The 22,069-nt window shown below is 35.5% G+C and overlaps 1 protein-coding gene across 1 annotated transcript in view; it reads right to left on the minus strand.

Moving 5' to 3' along the window:
- Positions 1-22,069, minus strand: part of DPYD (dihydropyrimidine dehydrogenase) — a 318,162-nt gene that overhangs the window by 143,688 nt on the left and 152,405 nt on the right. The window contains exons 12-13 of the mRNA XM_065742081.1: positions 18,967-19,151; positions 11,729-11,944 (exon numbers count right to left, since the gene is read on the minus strand). Coding sequence (XP_065598153.1) covers positions 11,729-11,944; positions 18,967-19,151 — 401 coding nt within the window. The remainder of the gene's footprint in view (positions 1-11,728; positions 11,945-18,966; positions 19,152-22,069) is intronic.

The raw sequence follows: 22,069 nt of genomic DNA on the forward strand, positions 1-22,069 counted from the left end.
TGCTCAGCCAGAAGGACTGATAATTCTTTTGCTGTAGCCTCTGGATATTTCTTCTAACAAACCTAGCATTACTCCTATCTTGGTGGGACTGACTTTTGCTCAGCATGCTCTCAGCCATGCCCCAGTCTCACACAAACACTGAATAATGCAATCAACTGCTCCAGCTAAATCAGCTGAGAACTATAAAGCTGAGCTTTGACATATTGAAAACACTTCAATCAATGACACTTTGCTAAACCTTCTCTATGGCTTGATACATTCATTAAATAAAAGGGTAATGGATCAGGAACCCCTTGAGCCACATGTGGAGAGAACCCAATGAGGAATGCACCAGCATGCAACACCAACTATGCACTTGCTATGGGCTCCTCTGACTGATGGACAACAAGGATGTTCAGTAAAGAATATGGTTGTGGAAGTACTGCTTGAGGTACTTGGGAAACATTTCCACGTAGTAATACACATATAATAAGATGCAGCTACAACTGTATATGGAAATATTAATAATTTTTAAAACATGGCTTATCAGGAAGTTGCTAACTGCAGTTTAAGAATAGCATTACTGCCTTTTTTTTTCTTTTTTTTAGATTTTAGTGTTGCAGTGTAGCTCTAAATATACACATTTACTGTACAATATGAATTAACTGATGTATCCTTCTCTGTGTTTGTGCAATTTACTACATCAGAGATCACAGTGCCAGAAATTCCTTTGAAAGGATGCAAAAAGATAACAATTATCCTCTGAACTCCTTACTCTGTCTTCAGAGAATAAAATGCATTAGCAACATATCAGTTTTCTGTCCCATGACAGACAATGAAAGCAAGTATGACGGTTGCACTGTGTGCTTTCAACTCCTGCAGCTGGCTGGTAAAGCAAGGTTTGTGCTGGATGTGCTGTCAGAGTCAAAAAGAATAGTTTCCCGAATACTTCTACGGAACAATTCTTAAGAAATAGTATGGAAAAATGAATTGAGGAGGTCTGCTTTTGCACATGTGCAGATGGATACGGAAATGCACGCAGGTAAACATCAAATACAAAAAATGATTTATCTGAAAGAAAATTAGGTGCTTGTAGCTTCCTTGGATAGTTTGACTTGAATCCATGAATTACATTGGTTTTATTTTGTGAAAAGACTCACGGAACCTCACACAGAGGAGTCACCGTGTTCTGGTCTACAAACAAACACAGAGAAGCAGCATAGCAAGTATAATTATAACCTCCCTCAGATGAGGGTCAAGGCCCCTTAGGTTGGCCTCAGTGCTTGGAGTCTCATGTCTTAGGACAGGCATAGTGAGAATCCTCTCAATTGGTCATGATTTTGCTTCATTATTTTTCAAGGAAGAATCATAAGGAAAGCCTCACAACATAGAGGAAGCTACACAAAGGCACTATTAACTCTGCAGGTGAAGAAGGAAGATAATGGCATAAAAACGGCTTTGTTAATTCAAAGAAAGTGTAATTTGAATTCTCACTATTTTATTTCTTAAAAATATTTGTGTGGAAAAAGAAATATGTTTATCCAACAATTCAGATCTCAAATTTACTTTTTAGTTTGTTTGTTTTATCAATTTCAGGAAGAAGACAAAAGAAGTCTAAACTAAATACTGTACTTGCTAAAATGTAAAAAGATGGGCACTGATGAAACTATACATAATTTCCAAAACTATAAGTGGATATCGTGCTTTCCTTTGCTCAAGTGACATCAAAGTATTGTTAATATATATATGTATACATACTTCCTGAGATTGTTTATGATACAGAAAAAAAAATATTTTCCTTAGATTTGCTGACATGTAGCTCAAATTAAGTATCTGCATTATGTAAAGACTCAATCCTATGCTGCATTATGCTTCTGATTCTGATAATTAACTTTAGAGAAGCGCATATAGAAGGTACTTTACTGAATTAAATTTAAATCACAGTGAATTGACACTTTTGCTGAATTTGTGTCTACACTCCTTTACTATCCAGACTCTCTCTGTTTAATATGCTCATCTGTTTCCATGGTCTTTGGGTCAGAGCCTGGAATTGAGATAGTTTCAATAAGAGTATTACAGTTAAGCATAGCTCACACATACTTAATTCAGAGCGTCATTATGACGTGTTCATACTCTGTCATATCTAGGGATGGATACAACGACTAGTGACAATTCAGAATATCATAGATGATGGTTATGGTGGTTGGCGAGTATCCTTATTAACAGTCAACCTTTTTCATCAGTAGCATAGAAATAGAGTATCCTGGCGACTCCACCAAACAAACCACAATATAGCAATTATTGTCCTGGTCAAACTGTACTGCTTGGTGATGCTCTTTACACAACCATTGTGGCATTCTCTGCTTATTAGCCAAAATCTTAAAGGAAACCATTTAACATCCAAATTCAGACTAATACATCAGATAAATGCGTGCTACTTCTTTTAGATTATTACACGCTTTAATTGTATTTTATTTACAGCTTCCAGTTGCTTTCAGATAAATTTCTCATCAAGCCTGCTTCCATGTAGCTGGAGAAGGCTAACAAACCCCTTGGTGCTCACATGACAACCTTTGTGCAAACGCATCCTTATTCTGTCATCTGCTGGCAGCGTGCTTCCCAGTCCTGTTCCCTGCCAGTCCTTACCAGTTTGCCAATTACACAAGCTGCTTCCCAGACATCAGACAAAAATTCCACAAGACTGCTGTGCGAGTGTACCCTAATTAACCATCAGCTTAATTAGACAATTTACTGTGTAATTAGCAGGCAATTAGTCAACACCTCTCAGATCTTATTGACTGCTGTGACAGCCTTCCTTACTCCACACATTCCAATACGCTCCCATGACCACGATCCCAGCACCATTCTGTACAACAGCAACCTTTGCAAAAGAAGGGAAATCATATTACATAACAAGGAAAATGGGAGAAAAATCAATATATAGCCTGTTCATTTATCGAGTTGACTTCTAGCCAAGACTTTTTTTTTTTTTATACCAATAGCAGGTCAGCTGCTAATGAAAAAAACACTTGGCTACAACATTATGTCATTTTCATTTATAATGTGTCTTAGTGATTGTTTAAAAACTCTCATATTCCATTGAATTGTCAAAGAAGTCAGGGAAGAAGAAACTCACTATGGGTTTATGCACATGGTAGAGAACAATGAAAATGTATCCAGAACTGATTTTGAAAGCGATAGCTAACATTCACTGTCTCATAAGCAAAGCTGTGCCAGCAAAGTCAGATAAAAGGAAATTAGCTTTAAAATATAAAATGTCAAGATTAAAAAATAATTATCACATTAGTGTAATTCAGTAAAAATATATTTTTAAGTAGCAAGAAATCCTTCACACAAATATTGTATGCTTTTATATTACATGATGTGAAAATGTAGAATTAAATGCTACAACACACACATTAAGAGAGTATTAAAGATGTGTGTTCCTATTTCCACAGGCCAAAGATTGGATTTTGCAATTATCTGTGACAATTCTTAGAGTTCATTCCAGAGTTCATGGAATGGAGACATCTGTCTCCTGCTGGAATTAACTCTGCTATAGACATGCATGAATATCCTACACTTTCTGACTGAAGGGTGGAGTCCAGTAAAACTACAGATGGCAGTATTCAATATTTTGGAAATTAAAACATCTCAACTAATGATAAGAAGCATTATTTAGTACACACTGACATTATTATACTGACATAGATTTTCACTGATAATGCATTTTAATACAAGAACTCCTCAGGTTTCTTAAACAAAAGAAAATCCTGTCCTTTAAAAAATATCCATCAGGAGTAAATGCAATTGTATCACCATGAGATTCAAAAATCTGCTCTTTCCTTTCTTACCTACTTGTGTGGACAACTCAAGAACTAAACACAGTCCTATCAGTTTCATTTACCAATTGGGAAATCATGATCTGAGCTAATCCAAAATTTTAGATGATGCATGTTGCTCTCACCTAAGAGGCACTCTGGTATAAACAAAAATCACTTGAAAAATTATAAAGCTAACACCTTGTGGAAATACATGGTATCTTACAGACAGTTCCATCATTTCAGCTTATGTCTGCAAACTTGTTAACAAAAGCTATGTACCTAAACATACACAGTTTGATGTGTATGTTATTAAATCAGTTTGATGTTGATTTAAGATTGTCCACAGACAGTCAGTTTTGGAACTTCTGCAGCTGTTCAAAGTCTGAATGGGATGGTTCAACCCTCTTTTTCCTGGTGAAGATAAGGAAAAGTGTTCATTCAACAGTCAGGCTGCCATTTATCCTGTGACAGCAGACCAAGAAACAATTCTAGCTGGTGCTGAAGGCGTGGTGCCAGAAAAATGCCTTCCTCAACATATCTGCAGCCGGTCATATTGGTGAGTATAGCTGGAGCCCCAAAATTTATTTTCTGTTGTATTCAGTAAAACAAAATACTATAATTAATCTGCTATAAATCTTAATTGAGATTGAAAATTTAAATGTAAAAAATTTGAATTTCAGAATCACATTTGGCAATTTCTGCTTTACACTGAAACTGATTTTCTGGCACAGAATTACATGAAGTACTGCCAAGATTACCAACAATCTTACAAGGACATAAGAAATAACTAAAGAATACTTGGTCTGGATGATATTTGACATAAGTATGTTATGTTTGTGCTTTTGAGAACCTTGTTTATTCAAGAAGTGATATTAAAAAAAAATATTGAGTACTTCAGATACAGATATCAGGAGCTGGACATTCTTAGCAGTTTTGAAAAAACATGTGTGTCTGCCTTCTTTCTCTTGGTCAATATCTGAATTCACTTTAAGAAGGAAATAAATAAAGTAAGGGTAACAAAGAGCAAAGCATCTTCTTCACCATAAAAATTAATACTGGTTAGACTCATAGCTACCTGTCATACATTCATTCTGTTTTATTGGCTAGTAGTCATGCTGTTTATGCAGAGCAGAAGTATTCCCTCCGAACTTAGTTTGGTAAGTACTTTTAATAGAAAAGCTTACATAGCAAAATACTCAGTATTACAGTCTCTACCTCTTTTCCAAATTTTGCTAAAACTGCTTCTCAGTTGTGCTGCTTTAAGTGCAAAATATTTCATTAAAATAGTGGTTTACCACAAGAGTTTTATGTATAAGCTGTCCACATCTCAATATCAATTGCCAAATTCAAACTTTTTTTATGCTGATCCATTATTGCTTTACTGTTTTAATCTATTGGCCCAAAAAGGAAAAGGAAATAAAACACCAACATCTCAAAATACTGTGTAAAAAAAAAAGCCAAATAGATTAATGGAAAACACATCCTTATACAATTATAGTGAGGAATCTGTAGACTATCATGGACCAGTTTTAAGATATATAACTTATTGCTCCTTTGATGGCCAATTTCGTGTACTGCTTTCAGGAAGGTATGTCACTGCTGGTCAAAGGCTCTACAGAACTTATGAAGTGAACTCAAGATGCAGAAGACAAATGTTACAGCCAAGCTCACTCTGCTCCTTGAACATGAATGGAAGGAGAAGGGAAACATGGAAAGCAACTTCTTGATTCACTGTCTGTACAAATCTCTCCTTTAGCATGAATGTCAATTTACTAACACACTGCTCACACCCGTGTGATAGAATCCTCCCTGAAATTCACCGATGAGTTGTCACATTGTGCTCCACACCCTGGGATAATAGAGTTCTTTACAGAAGACCAGACTGTGATGCTCATTGCAAAATAAATCTATCTCAGCCATATTTAGTGCTACAGGAAGAGTATGGCTAGACATTTACCCAAAGGTTTTTTTTGTTGTGGTGGTGGTTTGTTTTTGTTTTTGGGTTTTTTTTTTTTTTTTTGTGAATTAACAAAACCACTTTAATTTATAAACTAATATATTATAAATTCCTGTCACCCTCTCAGTTTTATAGCATGGTTTGTTTCTTTTTGAAGCAAAGTAACACATTTTCTGTATTAAAATATTCACATAAAATATAATGTTGTTGATACAGCATCTAAGAAATAAATGCAACCAATTTCACTGGTATTGTCTTTTACATCCTACATTAAATTTTGCTGGTATCATGAAGTGATCTAAAAAATGTATAAACTGGGAAACAATAAAGATGATACTTCTTATAAACATTCCTTCAGAAATACAGAACAAAGTAATGTATATAAAGAATAAATAAGAATTCTTAGACCATTCAAAATCATTTAACGTTTGTAAAAACTAGAAGTAATTCAACCTCCTGAGCTTTGTATGCAAAGGAATCCTGTAAAATGCCTATTTTTCTCTTCAAATAATGTAGTTAATAAAAGTTGTCTGATGTTATTTAGTAGAAAGGCAAACAGTCTTCTTTATATTTGACATTAACAATCTGATCATTTGTCTCCCCAAAGAAAGCCCATACAGCTTTCATACAGACCACACAATAAAGAATAGTAATAATTCTGTTTACTGAGATATCAACTGGCATTTCGCAGCAAGTAAATGGTCTATCTTTGCTACAGCATACTAGACCTCAATCTGGCACATACAAATGTCAAGAGTATTAAAAAAAAAATAGGATGGAAATCAAAAGCATGTTCTAAATTCCTAAAAAATGAAACAAAGTTCACCTAAACATATTTGCTGCAGAAATCAGTACAATATTCAGCTGTCAATCTCAAAAAACAATGAGGGAGCGATGCTGTCAGTAGGACAGGATAATAACATTTCAAGCAGATGTTCAGGCAAGGCTCTAATTCTCACTGAACTCCCTTGGTAAGCATTTAATTTCTTTATCATATGCAAGCTAGGCAAATTGTACTTCATCAAAACTGTATTGTGAAATATTAATATTTCATATTATAGAAAAACTCCATAGAATAACCTTTGTCATATTAAGAACATCAGAATTTCAAATGTCATGGTTCTGCATTTTAATGCATCTTAAACAGTTTTTAGGCTTGCCAACATAAATTATAACTAGTTTGATCCAAATTACTATGCCGTAATATCATACAAAAATATACATTTTTAAATACATATTCACTTCTGTGAACTACTAATGTTATGGAAAACAATATGCCATTGTATTATGACTTTTTACTACCTTCAATTATAAAGTGAGGTGCACATAGTGCAAATGCACAGAGATAACTGGTTGATGGCAGAATCTACATATTGAAATAATGGCATATGGATGTGCTATATATCCTGTGTAAATTAATGAATTCTCTACCAGAAATAGTTTTCATTTAGGAAAGGTTCTGAAAATGTATTGCAAATTCTGCTTCAGTGATCAGTATAAACATATATTATGAATAAATTTTTTTCTCTGCTATGGTTTCATTCAAATATAATGTAGTTTTAATTGTAGCTTGTTTTTTTTTTTTTTAAGATCATCCATGCAATTTGCTTCATATACAATGAAAATATATTGAAGATTAAAAATGAAGTTAGTCTGCATTGTGATTTCTGACTCTTCTCGTAATAAAGGCAACTGCTTCCACATTATTGAAAGCGACAGCATCGCAAATCAATGCATGTCACAGCAGAAGAAAGACAGATGTATCTGATTAATCAGAATTAAATTTTACAAGTGAAGGAAGCATCTAAAAATCAAAGCAAATATTACTGTATCCCCGTTGTTTTTTAACTCTTCCTAAGCAGCCCATACAATGCAGAGAGAACAACAAAGCTGGAGTTGATAAAAGCCCAAATTTGAACATAAATTCACTGTGGTATTGGAAATGTCTAGAGAAAAAACATGCACAGTTCATATAACTCCTGGCTTGTTTTGATACTGTGTTGGTACATACTTTCTGATTAAAGGTTTTAATGCAAATTTTATGTACTAAATGGTGTGCTATAATAAATTCTGAGTAAATAAACCAGCTCAGTACTACAATCCTACTAAAAAAAATCCCACTCATTATTTGTTTAATTAACACAATATTTCTCATTCTACAAGTAGTTTTCTGTTCTTCTAAGTTCTAAAAGAGGTAATGATTGATACTCATTTCTTTGTGGGCACTACAATATGCAGCTCCCTCATTTCTCTTCAGCAGCTTGCCAACAGAATTTACAAATAATAGTTTGCAGCACAGAGTTATCTGAATAAGACAGCTCAGTTATCTGAATAAGACAAAAGCTCTGTTTGAACCAACAGAGCAATGAGTTATTGATTCTACAATGAGAGTGAAGGCATGAGTGTAGAAGAAGGTGGGTGTAAGGGGGCATTTTTATTCTGCTACCATTTTTCTTGCCTAGTGATATTCCATATTAAAAGCAGTTATTTTTATTTCTGGAAGAAATCAAATCTACTCAATGTTAATGCAGCTATGCATATGTGATTGTTTTCATAAATACATTTCTGCAAGCATGAATCACACCCTCCTGCACTAAAACCTATAGACAGATACAGGTACAGTACCATGTAGCTAATATATAAATTACACTGTAAAATCCACTATCTTCTGTAATCTTTCACCACCACTCTGTGCTATATACCTTCCATATATACATATACACATATATGTACAGCAAAGATATGTACTTAGATACATATATATGTACACTGAAGGAATTTTGTGTTTCTCGTTAGCTTTTTCTTTATTTTTTTTTTATTTTCTTTTTAAACATTTCAGCATTAATATAGCAGTGCACTGGAACAAGTATTTGTTGAATCTCTCAGAGGTGAACTCCTTACCACACAAACAGGTTGTCATGAAGGCAATTATGCAGTAAAGTATGGGGGTTTTTGAAAAGGGAGTGAGCACAGCATGAAACAGTGCTGTACTCCCTCTATGACAACATGCTATGCTTTCAAGGAAAGGTCAAGACAGATAATGGTTGGGAAAACTTGGAAAGGAAATTATAGTCCAGCAGCTACAATTGCTCAATTGCTTTCCAACAGTTGGCCAATACAAGAATGTGTAGCCTGTTTTGGGCTGCAAGTACCTTAGTCTAGTATTTTGCAAGACTTTACAGTGTTAGGAAACAAATGAGGGAAAAGAAGTTCATCTGACATGACCCTTATGAGAATCACTCTTCTCCAACATGAAAACTTTTATCTCTTCCCTTGGATATTCTTCCGTGTTTCATCCTGCTTTTCTCACTGATTTTTTTCCATCACACTGTACTTAATGCAAGTGGTTTGACTGCATATGTTTTTCATTAGTTAAATGTCATTCAAATTTACATCACATCACCCACTTATGCTAAAGTGACAAAGGACACTAGCACTCAATAGGGAAGTTATTGGTTTCCCTGTCTGACTGAACATGGTGGTGAATTCAGCAGTCAGCCCTAGAAGAGGGCTGCTAAGCTCCACTGCTGCTAAGTTCTCACAGTTGCACAGGCAGTTAAATCTAGCCAGGCCACATTAAACAAGGAGACAACGGGGATAAACATAGAATCCTGATTGTACCACATACAACCATGGATGAAGTAGAAAAGCTTCATCTGCCAAAGACTGTGGCTAGCAAGCTCCCTTTCTCCCAGTAACTCTTCTGCTCTTGGGACCTCCTCTGGGGAGCAGGTCCATCAGCTCACTCAGTGACAATGGAGGTACAGATCAGCAAATCTTTGCTTCTGACCCTTCTACACAGTCAGCTGCAACTGACTTGGAAGGACAGATAATCTGAAATTTCTGCTTCCCACAGGTACTGCAGCCCATGAGAGCTTTCTGCTCCCTGATAAACACTGCATAGGATTTGTGTTTATGCAAGCAGAAGCTATGTGGTTTCTGTTTGTTTTTAAAAAAGGCACATTATGCCTACTTACATTAATCAAAACTCTATTCCAATTATTTGTTTCAGCATTAAGTCAACAGAGCAGTCTTTGTGTAGTATTCACTGTTCAAAGAATAACTGCTGTATCTCATTGTGCTCTTCTCATTTGAAAGATTTATTTTTGTAACATTAATTTTCATGATGCTACTATAAACTAAGCAGTTTTATTCCTTCAGCACCTTCCAGCCAAGCATCTCAAATCATTACAAATACTAAGGCTTTATTGCAGTGGGAAGACTATTGGTAAGACTACAATGGTAGAAAAACTTGTTAGTACTTGTGCAGGATGGTGTTACTGCACACTGCAACATATAATTCAAGATATCATCTCACTTGAAAGATCTCCACTGGAACAATACCTTCAGAACATGGCATCCAGGGGAACATATTTCAATCACTGATTTTGAAAGGGTTCAATCTGCTGTTTACTGGACTACCACCATCACTTCCTAAGATGTGTGTCTGTTTCCTTCTGAATTACAACTCAAATCCCTAACTCAGACAGTATCAGTTCAGCTTTTGAAATGCCCAGCAATCAGTGTGTAGTCTGGGAGAGCTGTAAGCGTATCAGAAATAACACTGGTAAATAAATAAATCTCAGGGCTTGCTATAAGTTGCCTTCAGTCTAGGCACTGAATAATTACAGCTGACAGTATGTTGTGCACATAAGTCAGTTATAAACATACTTGAATTACATTTATGTCCTGAAAAGTGTTTTAATTAGAAACCCTGTGAAGTAGACTAGAATCTCCATTTTAAGCTAGAGGAGCACTGACTTCCTTGGAATACCTCTATTGTGAGAAGAAGCCACTTTGACATCTTTTGCAGTATGCTCTCGTAAGACAGTTCTTTGTCCTTATAATTTTCTCATGTTGGAAGGCTACCTGGTAAGGTAACAGAGCAAAAAATGTACCTTTTCTCTCTTGCTAAGGTCTCCATACACTAGTTCTCTTTTACATCTCATCCCTGAACAAAGAATAAAAGTCTCTTGCTTCCAAATGCATCTCAAAAGCTCTCTTCACTCCATGACACCCTTTGTCACAAATTAACAACGCATTACAACCATTCACGCCATACTCAGATGTTATCTATGATACTCTTCCTCCCAGCCCCAGCCAAACTGTATCTATGCCCAAGCCAAAATCTCATTTCTTTCTTCTGCAATATATTTCTCAAAACTGTCCTTTTCTTTCACTGTCTAAACTTCTTGCTCAGAATTTCACTTTGCTATTTTGAATGTTGTAACAGAAAACCCACTTCAAACGCAAATAATAGATCAAACAATCCTTTATCCAACTTAAATTAACACAATATACTTTGAGAATTTGTTTTAGGTGCCACACTGAGTCAGTCTACAAGAATTTGTTCTAACTCCTTCCTCTTCCACTACATTTTACTGAAGCTTTGCCTCTGTGCTACAAACCAGCATAACTAATTGCCTCTCCTTGGCTTGTTTTACATTGCCTCCATCTTCTTCATCCACTACCCACTCAGCCTCAAGTTCATGCCTGCATGATTACATTGCAATTGGAACTCACTTCCAATGGCTTATCCTGGCAGACCTCACCAAGGCAGCCATGTTCAGGAGTTGCTTGATAAAGCTGTCATTCACTCCCTCTGAATTCTGACCCTTCACAAAAAACAATTTCTCTGCAATGTTTATGACAGTACCATTACTGTTACTAGCTGATTAATATTAAAAACACTGATGAGTAAAAGGGAAGAATATGTACATTTTAATTGGGAAAACAGAACAAAACAACAACAAAAGAACACCATAAAAGCAAACAGAAACTGTTTTAGCTTTACAATGCACTGGTGGAACCTTCAAGATAATGTGACTTATATGATCCACTGTTTCCCTGCTTAACCTTACTTACAGTCTAGATTGTGAGGCTTCCAAGAGATTTTGATTTTTTTCAAATATCCAAACAACAACAACAAATAGTTACATGCTAAATATGATTTAAATTATTGTCTTACCTTGTCCAGGGAGAATGTTTTAGTGACAGCAAAGCCCCATCCAGCTTCAAAAGCTCTTCGAATCATTGAAGAACTAGTAGCAGGAGTTGCACTGGCAATGCCAAAAGGATTTGGAAACTTCAGTCCAGCCACTAAAACACTGATGTCTACTAAATCTATGGGAGTGTAGAACAGTGGTAGTTCTGGTGTAACAGAAACTCCAGTACCATATAAGGACTGTAAAGAAAAAAAAAAAAAGAAAAAAAGTAACTTTTGCTGACTCATTTTTATATAATTTATGTTAACCTTGATAAGAGTTAAAAATAATAATCACCCTTCATACATAATAACCAAATGTCAATTATTCTATTTTTATTCAAGATAGCAAATCTGCAGAATATGCTAATCATACTGAAATACTGTTGAAATATTATGCCACATGAAAATAAATAGAACAAAAAACAAAAACATAATAATGAAACAATTATTTCATATCTTATACTTCTAGCCTGGTTCAATTCAAAGGCTTGTTGATTTTTTTGGCTGTCCTGAATAGCCTACAGAGCTGTTAGTAGTGATGATTAAAAACCAGAAAACAAACATATAGAAAGGCCCTTTCAATTGTTCTTCCCAAGTGGTGACCCATGAAAACTGGATTTTAGAAAAAGATTCTGCTCCAGTGGGCATGGAACGGCTTCCCTGGGGCAGTGGTCACGGCACCAAGCTGCTGGAGTTCAAAAAGCATTTGGACAACACACTCAGACATAGAGTTTGAATTTTGAGTCGTTCTTTATGGATACAGGAGTTGGATTCAAGGATCATCTTCCAAATCAGGATAATCTATGAAGTGTACAGATTCATGGAAAATGAAGGGAAGCATCCACAGGAAGATCACTTTGCAGGCTATCACCCCAACTCAGCATATTTGGAGTTCATGCTCTTTCCTCCAGCCCCTTTGTAAGGTATTATTTGATCTATGCTTTGGGATACATATCAATACATGCAAATCTACTACAAAATGTGAATACTTCAAGAGTAACAAAAATTAAACTCTAATTTGAGATCAAAGAACATACAGTTTATGCCTGTGACACCACAGTCACTTTTGTTTTCAGTTTTAAAGGTGGCACATTCTCTGGAGAGTCAAAGTGAAATGTTTTCAGTGCAAATGTTGCATTTAATATTGCAAAAATTTTACAGAGAAAATCTTCCATGTACAGACGCTGAACAGCATCCTAATCAGGCTGCGGGAGGTAGAATTAAAATCTTTACTCACTTAGATATTGAAGTTGATATAACCACAATGAAATAAGGCAGATATTTTTAATACCTAGAAAATTCCTACACAGCCTATGTTTCTAGGAAATCTCACCACGAGATCATGAATGCAGGACAAAAAGTAGCAAACACTGTAATAGTGTTCGCTACAGTATTTTCTGTAACAGTGAAAAACCTCAGCTCCTTAAGAATTGTTACTCCTGGGTTGTTTGTTGCTACATATGTACCCTAGTTTATTAATGAAAAGTAATAGGTATGAAGGGGATGAGATTTCTTCCTTTGTCTTGTTTGCTTTAGTATCCTTTTTTTATTGGATTTTTTCTAACCCTGAGAGTTAATTTGTCAGTTTTGTCTCAGACATGCCTGGATTGTCATCTCAAACTCAGACCTTAGACTTCTTTGGATAGAGAGTACATATTTGTGGTACAAATCTTCTGACGGCATTGAAAGTCACTACAGAAAGTAGTGAAATTAGTCTAAATGATGTGAACCTGCATGTTTCCCTAGAGGCAGACATTTTGCAAAAAGCTACTTTTTGCATAACACCACCACTTGGGACCCACTCCTGTCAGTACCATGACCACTACTTCCAGAGAGCACCTGACATAGTCAGTTTATGATAAGCCTGGATCACAAGACAGAAACTGAAGCATCTGTGAAGAAGTAGCATTTTTTTTTTCCTCTTATATATTTGCAAGTTGGGATACCTGCTGAAATCAGGTATATTGAATTCTTACACTGAACTCTGAATTTGAATCTGGCAGAATGACAGCTTAAGGAGACTAATGGAAAAGCTTTTGGCCAACTCTCCTGTACATGCACATTTGAGCAAGAAACCCAATTTTCCATTTTGAAAGCAGTTTTTGTTAATTTATTATTATTATTTATTATTATTATTATTATATCCAAAATTGTTCAAATGTTCTGAGTGAGTATATTTCAAGATGACTTACAAACTACTCCTTCGTAGTGTAACTATAAATATTGATTGCTAGAGAGAGAGACACAGACAGGTAAAGTGCTGCAGCTTAAGTTACATTGTACTGTTTTTGTTGTTTTGTTTTTTCCAAGCAGAACAATATAATCTCTATAAATGCTCTCAGAGAAGACAGCTGTTATATTAAAGTGAATCTTAACTAGAGACCCAAACTGAGCTTTCTATGATAAATCATAAAATAAATAAAAATAAAAATTAAAAAATCTACTAAAGGAGAGAAGGTCTTGAGTGAGGTGATTGAATACAGCCACACAAAAATAGGCCTTTCCTCCTGCATGTAAACTGATCACAAGCCATTTCCCCAGACATTTCAGCCAGGCCTATTTTTCCTTCTGAACTATCCTCATGAAGAGCAAAACCACCATCAATTCCACCTAGAAACACTGAAGGATCACAAAATGTGCCTAACTATTAGCTTATGCTGTGGTGGCCTGGGCAGTGTGGAAGAACAGGAGAAAAAAATTATCAGTGGAATAAACCAGGTCTTCAGAAACACACAGGCAGGATGCAACTGCAGGTTCAGTAGCCAGTAGCTATATATCCCTGCAGATCTATCTTCCTCCATCCTTATCACTTCACTTCACTTTCTATTTATTTATTTACTGCTGTGGGTTTTGTTTTTGTTTTTATTTTTTCCTCTCAGCACAACTCTTATAGAAGAAATAAATTTACTAAGCCCTGATGTGTTGTTTTCTACAAAGCAAAACTTTTGGCAAACTATGATGTTTTATAGGTTCCTGAAAGCAAAATAATCTTTATAATGAAGGATTTCCCTGACAACGCAAAAACAAATAGGAAAAGAAAGCCTGCAGGCAAGAGTTTATTTATAATAACTCTTCCTTTGATTTTTTAAAAGCAGAGGACAAAGAGTGTGGCTCACTCTTCTTCTAATTTGATGCCAACCAGCAAAGCTAACAATATTGCAGGTACTTATTTCATTGTTTCAGTCATGGCAATTTTTTGGACACTACAAGAGCGTGGTGAAAAATCCCCAGCACACGGTGCACAGTGTATCTGCCCTGCTCTAACCAGGATATGCCCAGAGGCAAAAGCAGTACAGCCTGTAGTGCAGGGCTGAGACAGGGACTGAGCTTTAAACCTGATAGAATTTGTGATGTTTGTTATCTTTAGATGGAGAAAATTCTTAACCACAGTAATAAATATGGCCTAACTCCGTTTTTGTGCCTTTAACAAAGATAGACTATGAAAGTGAGTAGTTGTATTACTGTTATTTTTCACATAGCCTTCCCTACAAAATCCTACTGCTTGGGAGTTTTCTGGAATACTTTCATCTCACTCCTGCTTTCTCTCTCTTTTTAAGTCTAATCTTAAAACACAGCATTTCTCCTTCATTTGTAAGTCCTAATTATCTGTTTCATAACTTTGTTTAATACACCTTGGCTTTATTAAATATGTTCACGTTATTTCACACAGAATCACAGAATGATTGGAAGGATGCCTGGAGATGATCTAGTCTAACATCCTTGCTCAAAGTAGGGTCACCTTGAGCAGGTTGCTCAGGGCTCTGTCTAGTCAGGGATTTTCTAATCCTCCTTCCAGGTTTCTCTTTCTGGAACAGACGTATTTCTTAGTCAATAGTATGCAGTTAAGATAATGGGTTCTCTGCTCTTGCATTTTGTCCAACTTTACAAAAATATTTTCTTACTTGTCTCTGTGCTAGTGTTTCACATGATGTTCTACAAGACAAAGGACATTCATCTCTCTTCCTTCAGTTCTCATGAAAGGAAGCAGACAGCATAATTAACAGCTTCAAAGACAAACTTTCTGGGAAACACCCATCTCTTGTATTGATTATGAAATAAAGTACTTTCATGCATGCCTGAGGAATATATGAGAAGGGTCAATGTTCATGAAAGAAACAACAGCTATACTCTTCAGATTTATATTTTTGACAGCATAGATAGAGAAAAAATAAATACATAATACTGATTCAGAGTTGCACAGTGATGTGTTCAATATTCATACTAAATAGTGCTCCTCAATGAAGCACAGTTTATATCAGACGGGATCTGGCTCTCTATCAGACAAATAAAAATATATATTTAAATTTAAAAAATGCTTATAGTGAGAAAGAGGGAAAATCACATTGTTAGAATGATTATAGTGAGAATAAGATGCCATCTTGACCAACAAGTACAGGAAAATGCTTTTCAAGTAAGTATATGAATGAGACATTGGTGTCTAGACATTCCTGATCAAGAAAGGAAACAGTTCAAGAACTGTGATGGGAGAGCTGTCTTGCTTTCAAAGCAGGCATAAAAAAATTAGAAGTTAGTCCTGCAATAAATATGAATTACCCTAAATACAGTTACTATGTAGTAATTAATAATAAATCCCATTCACTGACCAAGAAAAAATGAACGGAACGAATGTTAATTCAGGCACAGAACAGAATAGCAGCCTGTATTTCCCTGTCCACTATTACAAAGTTAACTTTAGTCAAAAGTGAGGGCCACTGTAATCCCCAAAGCTAATTTAAATACATTTTTATATCATTCATGAAGTGACAAAAAAGACTGAATCCTGAAAAAATTGGAATATTACATAGTTACATGAACTTAGATGGTTGCGTTTGGACCTCTAGTGACCTGTAGATAATTGTTCAAAGGAGACTTCTCCTTTGAAAAAGGAGACTGCATTTTCAAACAGGTTCTAATTCAGCTGCCCTTGGTTAGGCTGTGACTGGTCATGTTTATAGAGAGTAATCCAACACAGAGCTGCAGGCAACAATTTTTGAAATTAACCCTTGCTTAGTAGAGTGGGATGAAAATATTAAGAGGCAGAAGACATTTAGGCAACTAATGATGGAAAGTTTCCAGAGTTAGAGCAGCCAAGAAGCTTCTGTAAATAATTCCCAGTTCTGAACATAAGGTATTTCTACTGGAGAGTCCATGAGTCTAGATCTCATGCTCCACTTGACCACGTGCCAGAGCTTGTAACGACTGGAGTTTCATGGCACATAGCAAGCCCATCTGTTTGTTTAGCCTTTTGTCTGGAGTAGGTTGCAATAGCAGGAGCACAGTGTTCGAAAAGGGATTTCAGCAAGGAGTTGGGATGGTGGGAGTTTGTCTTGGGTTGGTAGATACATTTTATGGAATATTTCTATTTTGCTAAACACTGACTGCATTATTTATAGATTCAATTACTGAGAGAATTGATGACTTTGGAAATGGCTACCTATTTCTGTAACTAAAATGCAAATTAATAGATAATATCAATGTGTTTAAAATCTATCATACTCAGCGTAGACACAAAGTTCACACAAAGATTGCTTATCTTAAGAATCTCAAAGTAGAGAGAAAATAAGCTACTTTAAAAGGTGTTTCTTCATTTCACATGGAAAGTTTGGGGAATATGGGGCAGTGGAATGAACATGCACACACATAAAGGCATGTGCCCACAAATATTATCTACCTCTCTAAATGTCTAAACGCAAGGGTAACATTATCCCTCCTAAACAACCATAAAAAACAAACCCTCCTCCAGATCTACCAGGTCCAAGAACTGGTAAAGTAAATTGCCAAATTACAGTGCACTCCACCACAGCAACCAGATTTTACAAGGGCTGCACATCCAAATAAATGCCCCTGGGCTACCCATTCATCTAACAGCTGGAAAGGTGACACTTGACATTTGGAAACTTTCCTGTGAATATTGCTGTAAGAATTTTCCATTAGCTTCCTGGTGAGACTGTAAGGTTGAATAAGCTGCCTTGAAACCTGCAAAGGGTAACGGAAATTCTCTAATACCACAAGCCTGCTTGCTTTAAAATTCTAATTCTCAAGCCAGACTATTTAGATTTCTTGCAAAACATTCAATATATTCCAGGAAAAAAGAAAAAAAAAAGCAAGATTTGTGGTGGAAGTAACATGAAAAAGGAGGGGTTTCAAATGATAGTTGGAGACAAAAAGGAGACCTCCCACTATCACAGTTACCCAAATTCACTGTGTACTGAGAAATTAAGCAAGTAGGTCGGGGTTTAAAGATGTTTCACACACAGCATTTTCAAAGGGTCGAAGAAGCCAGGACATGAGCAGTGCTTTAGATCAAGTGAAAAAAGAATATATATATACACACAGATACTAACAAGTTTTCAGTTAAAGTATTTTTAGGAAGTGAAATTAGACCCCAACAGCATGAAATTGCACAAACATGCAACCAGAGAAGCTTTGAGCAGATGGATGGGGGAGAAAGACATCGAGCTGTTACAGTCCCCACTTCAGTTGCTCAAATCTCTTTTGGTGGAAGAATAAATCATGTGTCATATTTCTAAAAAGTTCCTTGCACAATGAACGTGATCTTTGTCAGCTGGTTGTCTGTGCACAGGCTGTGTCTTGCCTCTGACAGTTCCTCTACACTTAGTGCTCTCTTCAACTAGAAGGGATAGGGCTAGTAGAAACACTCAGCAGCTTGGAAAGAGCACCAAATGGAATGTGCAGTTACTAGGCTTTTCAAGTCTATACTCCTTATACTTCCATTACTCAGGTAAATTCCCCTTTGCATTATTTTCCTCTCTGCATTCATGGACTGTTTTGTCTTTTGTTTCCACTTGAGCATCCTCGTCAAAGCCAACTCTGGTTCTCATGTAGATCACATGAGTTCTCTGTAAACTGTTAGTACTCTAAAAATGCCAAAATGGTCTTTCGCCAGATATCAATAGTAGCAGTATTATTTTTTTAATTTATGCAGTATTGAGATATTTTACTTTTAAAATAATCATGGATTTATTTCTTTTTCCCCATTTACCAGTCAGGACTTCCATTTGCGCTATGTATTTTCCTTCAGTGGAATTCACAGTTGGAAGTCAGAAATAGTTTCTTAGGTTTCAGTGTTAAGATATTATAAGAAAGATGAATTCAGCTCCCCAAAATCAAGTATGCGATTTAAGTTGAATGACTCTGCAGTGTACAAATCACCAATCTAAATTCAAAATTTGCATATTTAATCTAAAATAAACAGTTACCTGTATGTATCTGTGCATGTACCAAGAGGCTTGTTTTCCATCATTTACTGATTCCACTGTAGTGTTAGCAAGACCACTGATATCACCGCCTGCAAAAACCCAGGGTTCACTCGTCTGCATAGTTTCTGGATCTACTTCTGGAAGACCCCATCTGTTAAACTTGATAGGTGCCATGGCCTCTCTGACTGCAATTAAAGTGAAGGACAAATATGTTAACAGAAGAAAGAAAAAAAATGTTGCCAAAATCTCTCAAATACAAACTGATAGCAATTAGAAAAGCAGTTCCAAGGTCGGATTTTTTCACTTAATTAAGCATGAGTTTATGATAGAACTGAAAAAATGTTTTCTACACAGAAAAATTTATGGTGAGGTAGTAGAGGTATCTAGTTAGTAACACAGCTTAGAAAATTACCTGTTATATGGAACAGTTTTTCAGTAAAATCAGTAAGTGGTCAGATCCTCTGTGCCTCAAAAACCAGACGTATGTACAAAATACAAGTAGGCAAGAGTTGCAAGAAGTTTCTGACTAACAAGAAATAATTGCTTTTAGTGTTCTTCTGGTCTTTCCCTGAAAAGAAACTATGTACCCCAAAAGCTACAACTCACAAAGTCTTTCAAAGTGGCATTATTTATATCCCAGGAAAAAAAAAAATCCAGAGCTTCTGAAAATTCTATGCAGAACAATGCTAACAAAGGAAAAAAATGCTTTATCTTTTTTCCTCCACCCATAGCTTTGTACTAATATGTTAACTCCTGTGCAACTTAATATACCACATATGATTTTGGAGGTTTAAAGCCAAAGAATGTTTGTGAGTTCTAGAAATTCATTTAGAATTTACTTCACATATTTATTAATGCTCATAACAGAAATGATACTGCTACTTTTTCACAGGTCATTATTAAACCTGATATAAAACTTCTAGATGCAACTTTTTCCCTATCAGGAAATATTAGGCTTTGACAGCTTTGGTTTTGAAAAAGTGTATTGATTTAAAGGTTTGTTTGTTTGTCTGTTTCTGGAAAAGATACATTACAGTAAAATAGAAAACATACTGCACTGACATTTAAGCTCAGAACATCATGAAATTAAGGCTCATTTTGAAGTGCATATGTACTAAGGATGACATTATAGAAACAATAAAAATGAAATGTTTACACAGATTTTTTTTCTATATTTTTCACCACAATATCTGAATATTTAGACTATTCATTAAGATACATTAATTTTTTTCATAGTAGCATATATAGGCATTATGTGTATGAAATAATACGGTCCTTAAAAACAAGATGGATGTAACTATTAAAAATTAGATAAATAAACAATTAGACAAATGTCACTTACTACAAATAAATGATCATAAAAAATAAAAAAGAAACTTAACAAGATTTTTATAATGTAACTTTTAACATTGTTTGATTATCGTCGAGACACCTCAAAATATCTTCATGAACAGAATCACATTTTCAATAAATATTTTTAGCAAATGTTGATGCCATATACCAAAATGAGTTATTTTTATGTGGCTGTAAGTCTGCAGGAATGGAAAACTTTGCAATAAAATACAGCTTAAAGTTGCACTGTCCCTCAGGGACATACTGCTAGCAGATGCAGATTGCCAAGGTCAATTAAACTGATGTGCTTGTGCTGTCATATATGTAAAAGAGAAACCTGCTAGTTTAGAACAAGAATATTTCTTTCACACCAAAACAAGGGCAAATTCACATTATTGCCCCAGCGTACATCCAGGTGCACAACAATCTTCAAAGACATTTTATTCACACAATGACATGATGGAATTTTCTTCCCAGGCTCTGCATCTCCCTTCACCTGCCTTCAACAAAGAGGCAAAATGTGTATAATAAGGGGCAAAATAATAAAATCAAAAGCAAGATAAAAACATTTAGATCTGCTTATCCTCCCCATCCTCTCCTTCTTACCCTTGGCAAACACAAATATCCATAGGACTCAAATCCAAAGTTTCGGTTCTTTATTTTATTTAATTTTAATTTTTTTTTTATGTTTCAGAATGCAGAATTACAATTTTAAGCTGAAAGCAGAACCATTTAATCTATACTCAAGACATACTGCTTGCACAATCCCTCCTACCCTGAATATAGTTTTGGCTTAACTTGACAAGCATAGTATTTGCCTAGTAGCAGAAACAAAAAGTTATGAAATTGTTTCCTTTATAAATATTTAAATAATTGAAAGGTCTCACCAAACAGAACCTTCAGAGGGAGAGACTTTTCACTCTGGAAAATAAGAGGGCTTTTTGTTTGTTTGTTTTTAAGGAAAGTACTTATAATTGATGATAGTAGTTTTATTATACTTCAGTAATATTTATAAATCAATATGCTAAATTCCTCTATATGTCTCAGATTCTACGTCAAGACAGCTTTCAATCATCTTATATTTGTCATACATAGGATAACTTTCTGGGTGCAGTGGTGCCATCTCAGCATGTGATTTAGACAGTTCTCACAAGCTAATTACATACAGACTTGTAAAGACATGTTTGGAAGAAAAAAATCACGGTGGAAAACTTGGCACTGCAGGATTCGGTACTAGGGTTAGGATGGACGACTTTTTTTTTGTCTGAGACAATACTGAACCATAGCACGTATGAGGGCAATATGCTACTGCACATGTAGTTTTTCCGCACGAAATTATGTACAACTAGAAGTTATGACTACTTCTTTCTTTTTATCTTGGGGGAAAAATAGGCATTACTTCTGCTATCCCAGATCTGCCACATTTCTCAAATTCATTTTTGGGTTGCTTTGTGCTAAAATAATTGTATGGCCATAATTACATTCACAGTTTTTTTGAGTGCAAAAAAGCCCAACATACATCTGCTTGATACACCTCCCCATGGGGACTAAGGATTTGTCTGCCCGACTCAGTGATTTTGAAACTGAGAAAGCACACTGCCCTTGTGTAACAGTTAATATAGTATCCAGCAGATATTTCCTTCTGTTTTTCTTATAATCTCCAAGATTTAGGTTAAGCAAAAATAAGGACATGATTCAAATGCATCTTGTATGAGTTCCTAATGTCCTTACAATTTGGATCTAATATCCAAGATAATTGACAAGACTACTT

Source organism: Cyrtonyx montezumae, unplaced genomic scaffold (genome assembly GCF_038088225.1).
Source record: "Cyrtonyx montezumae isolate F1298 unplaced genomic scaffold, pur_monq_1.0 scaffold_1, whole genome shotgun sequence".
Taxonomy (NCBI): Eukaryota; Metazoa; Chordata; class Aves; order Galliformes; family Odontophoridae; genus Cyrtonyx; species Cyrtonyx montezumae.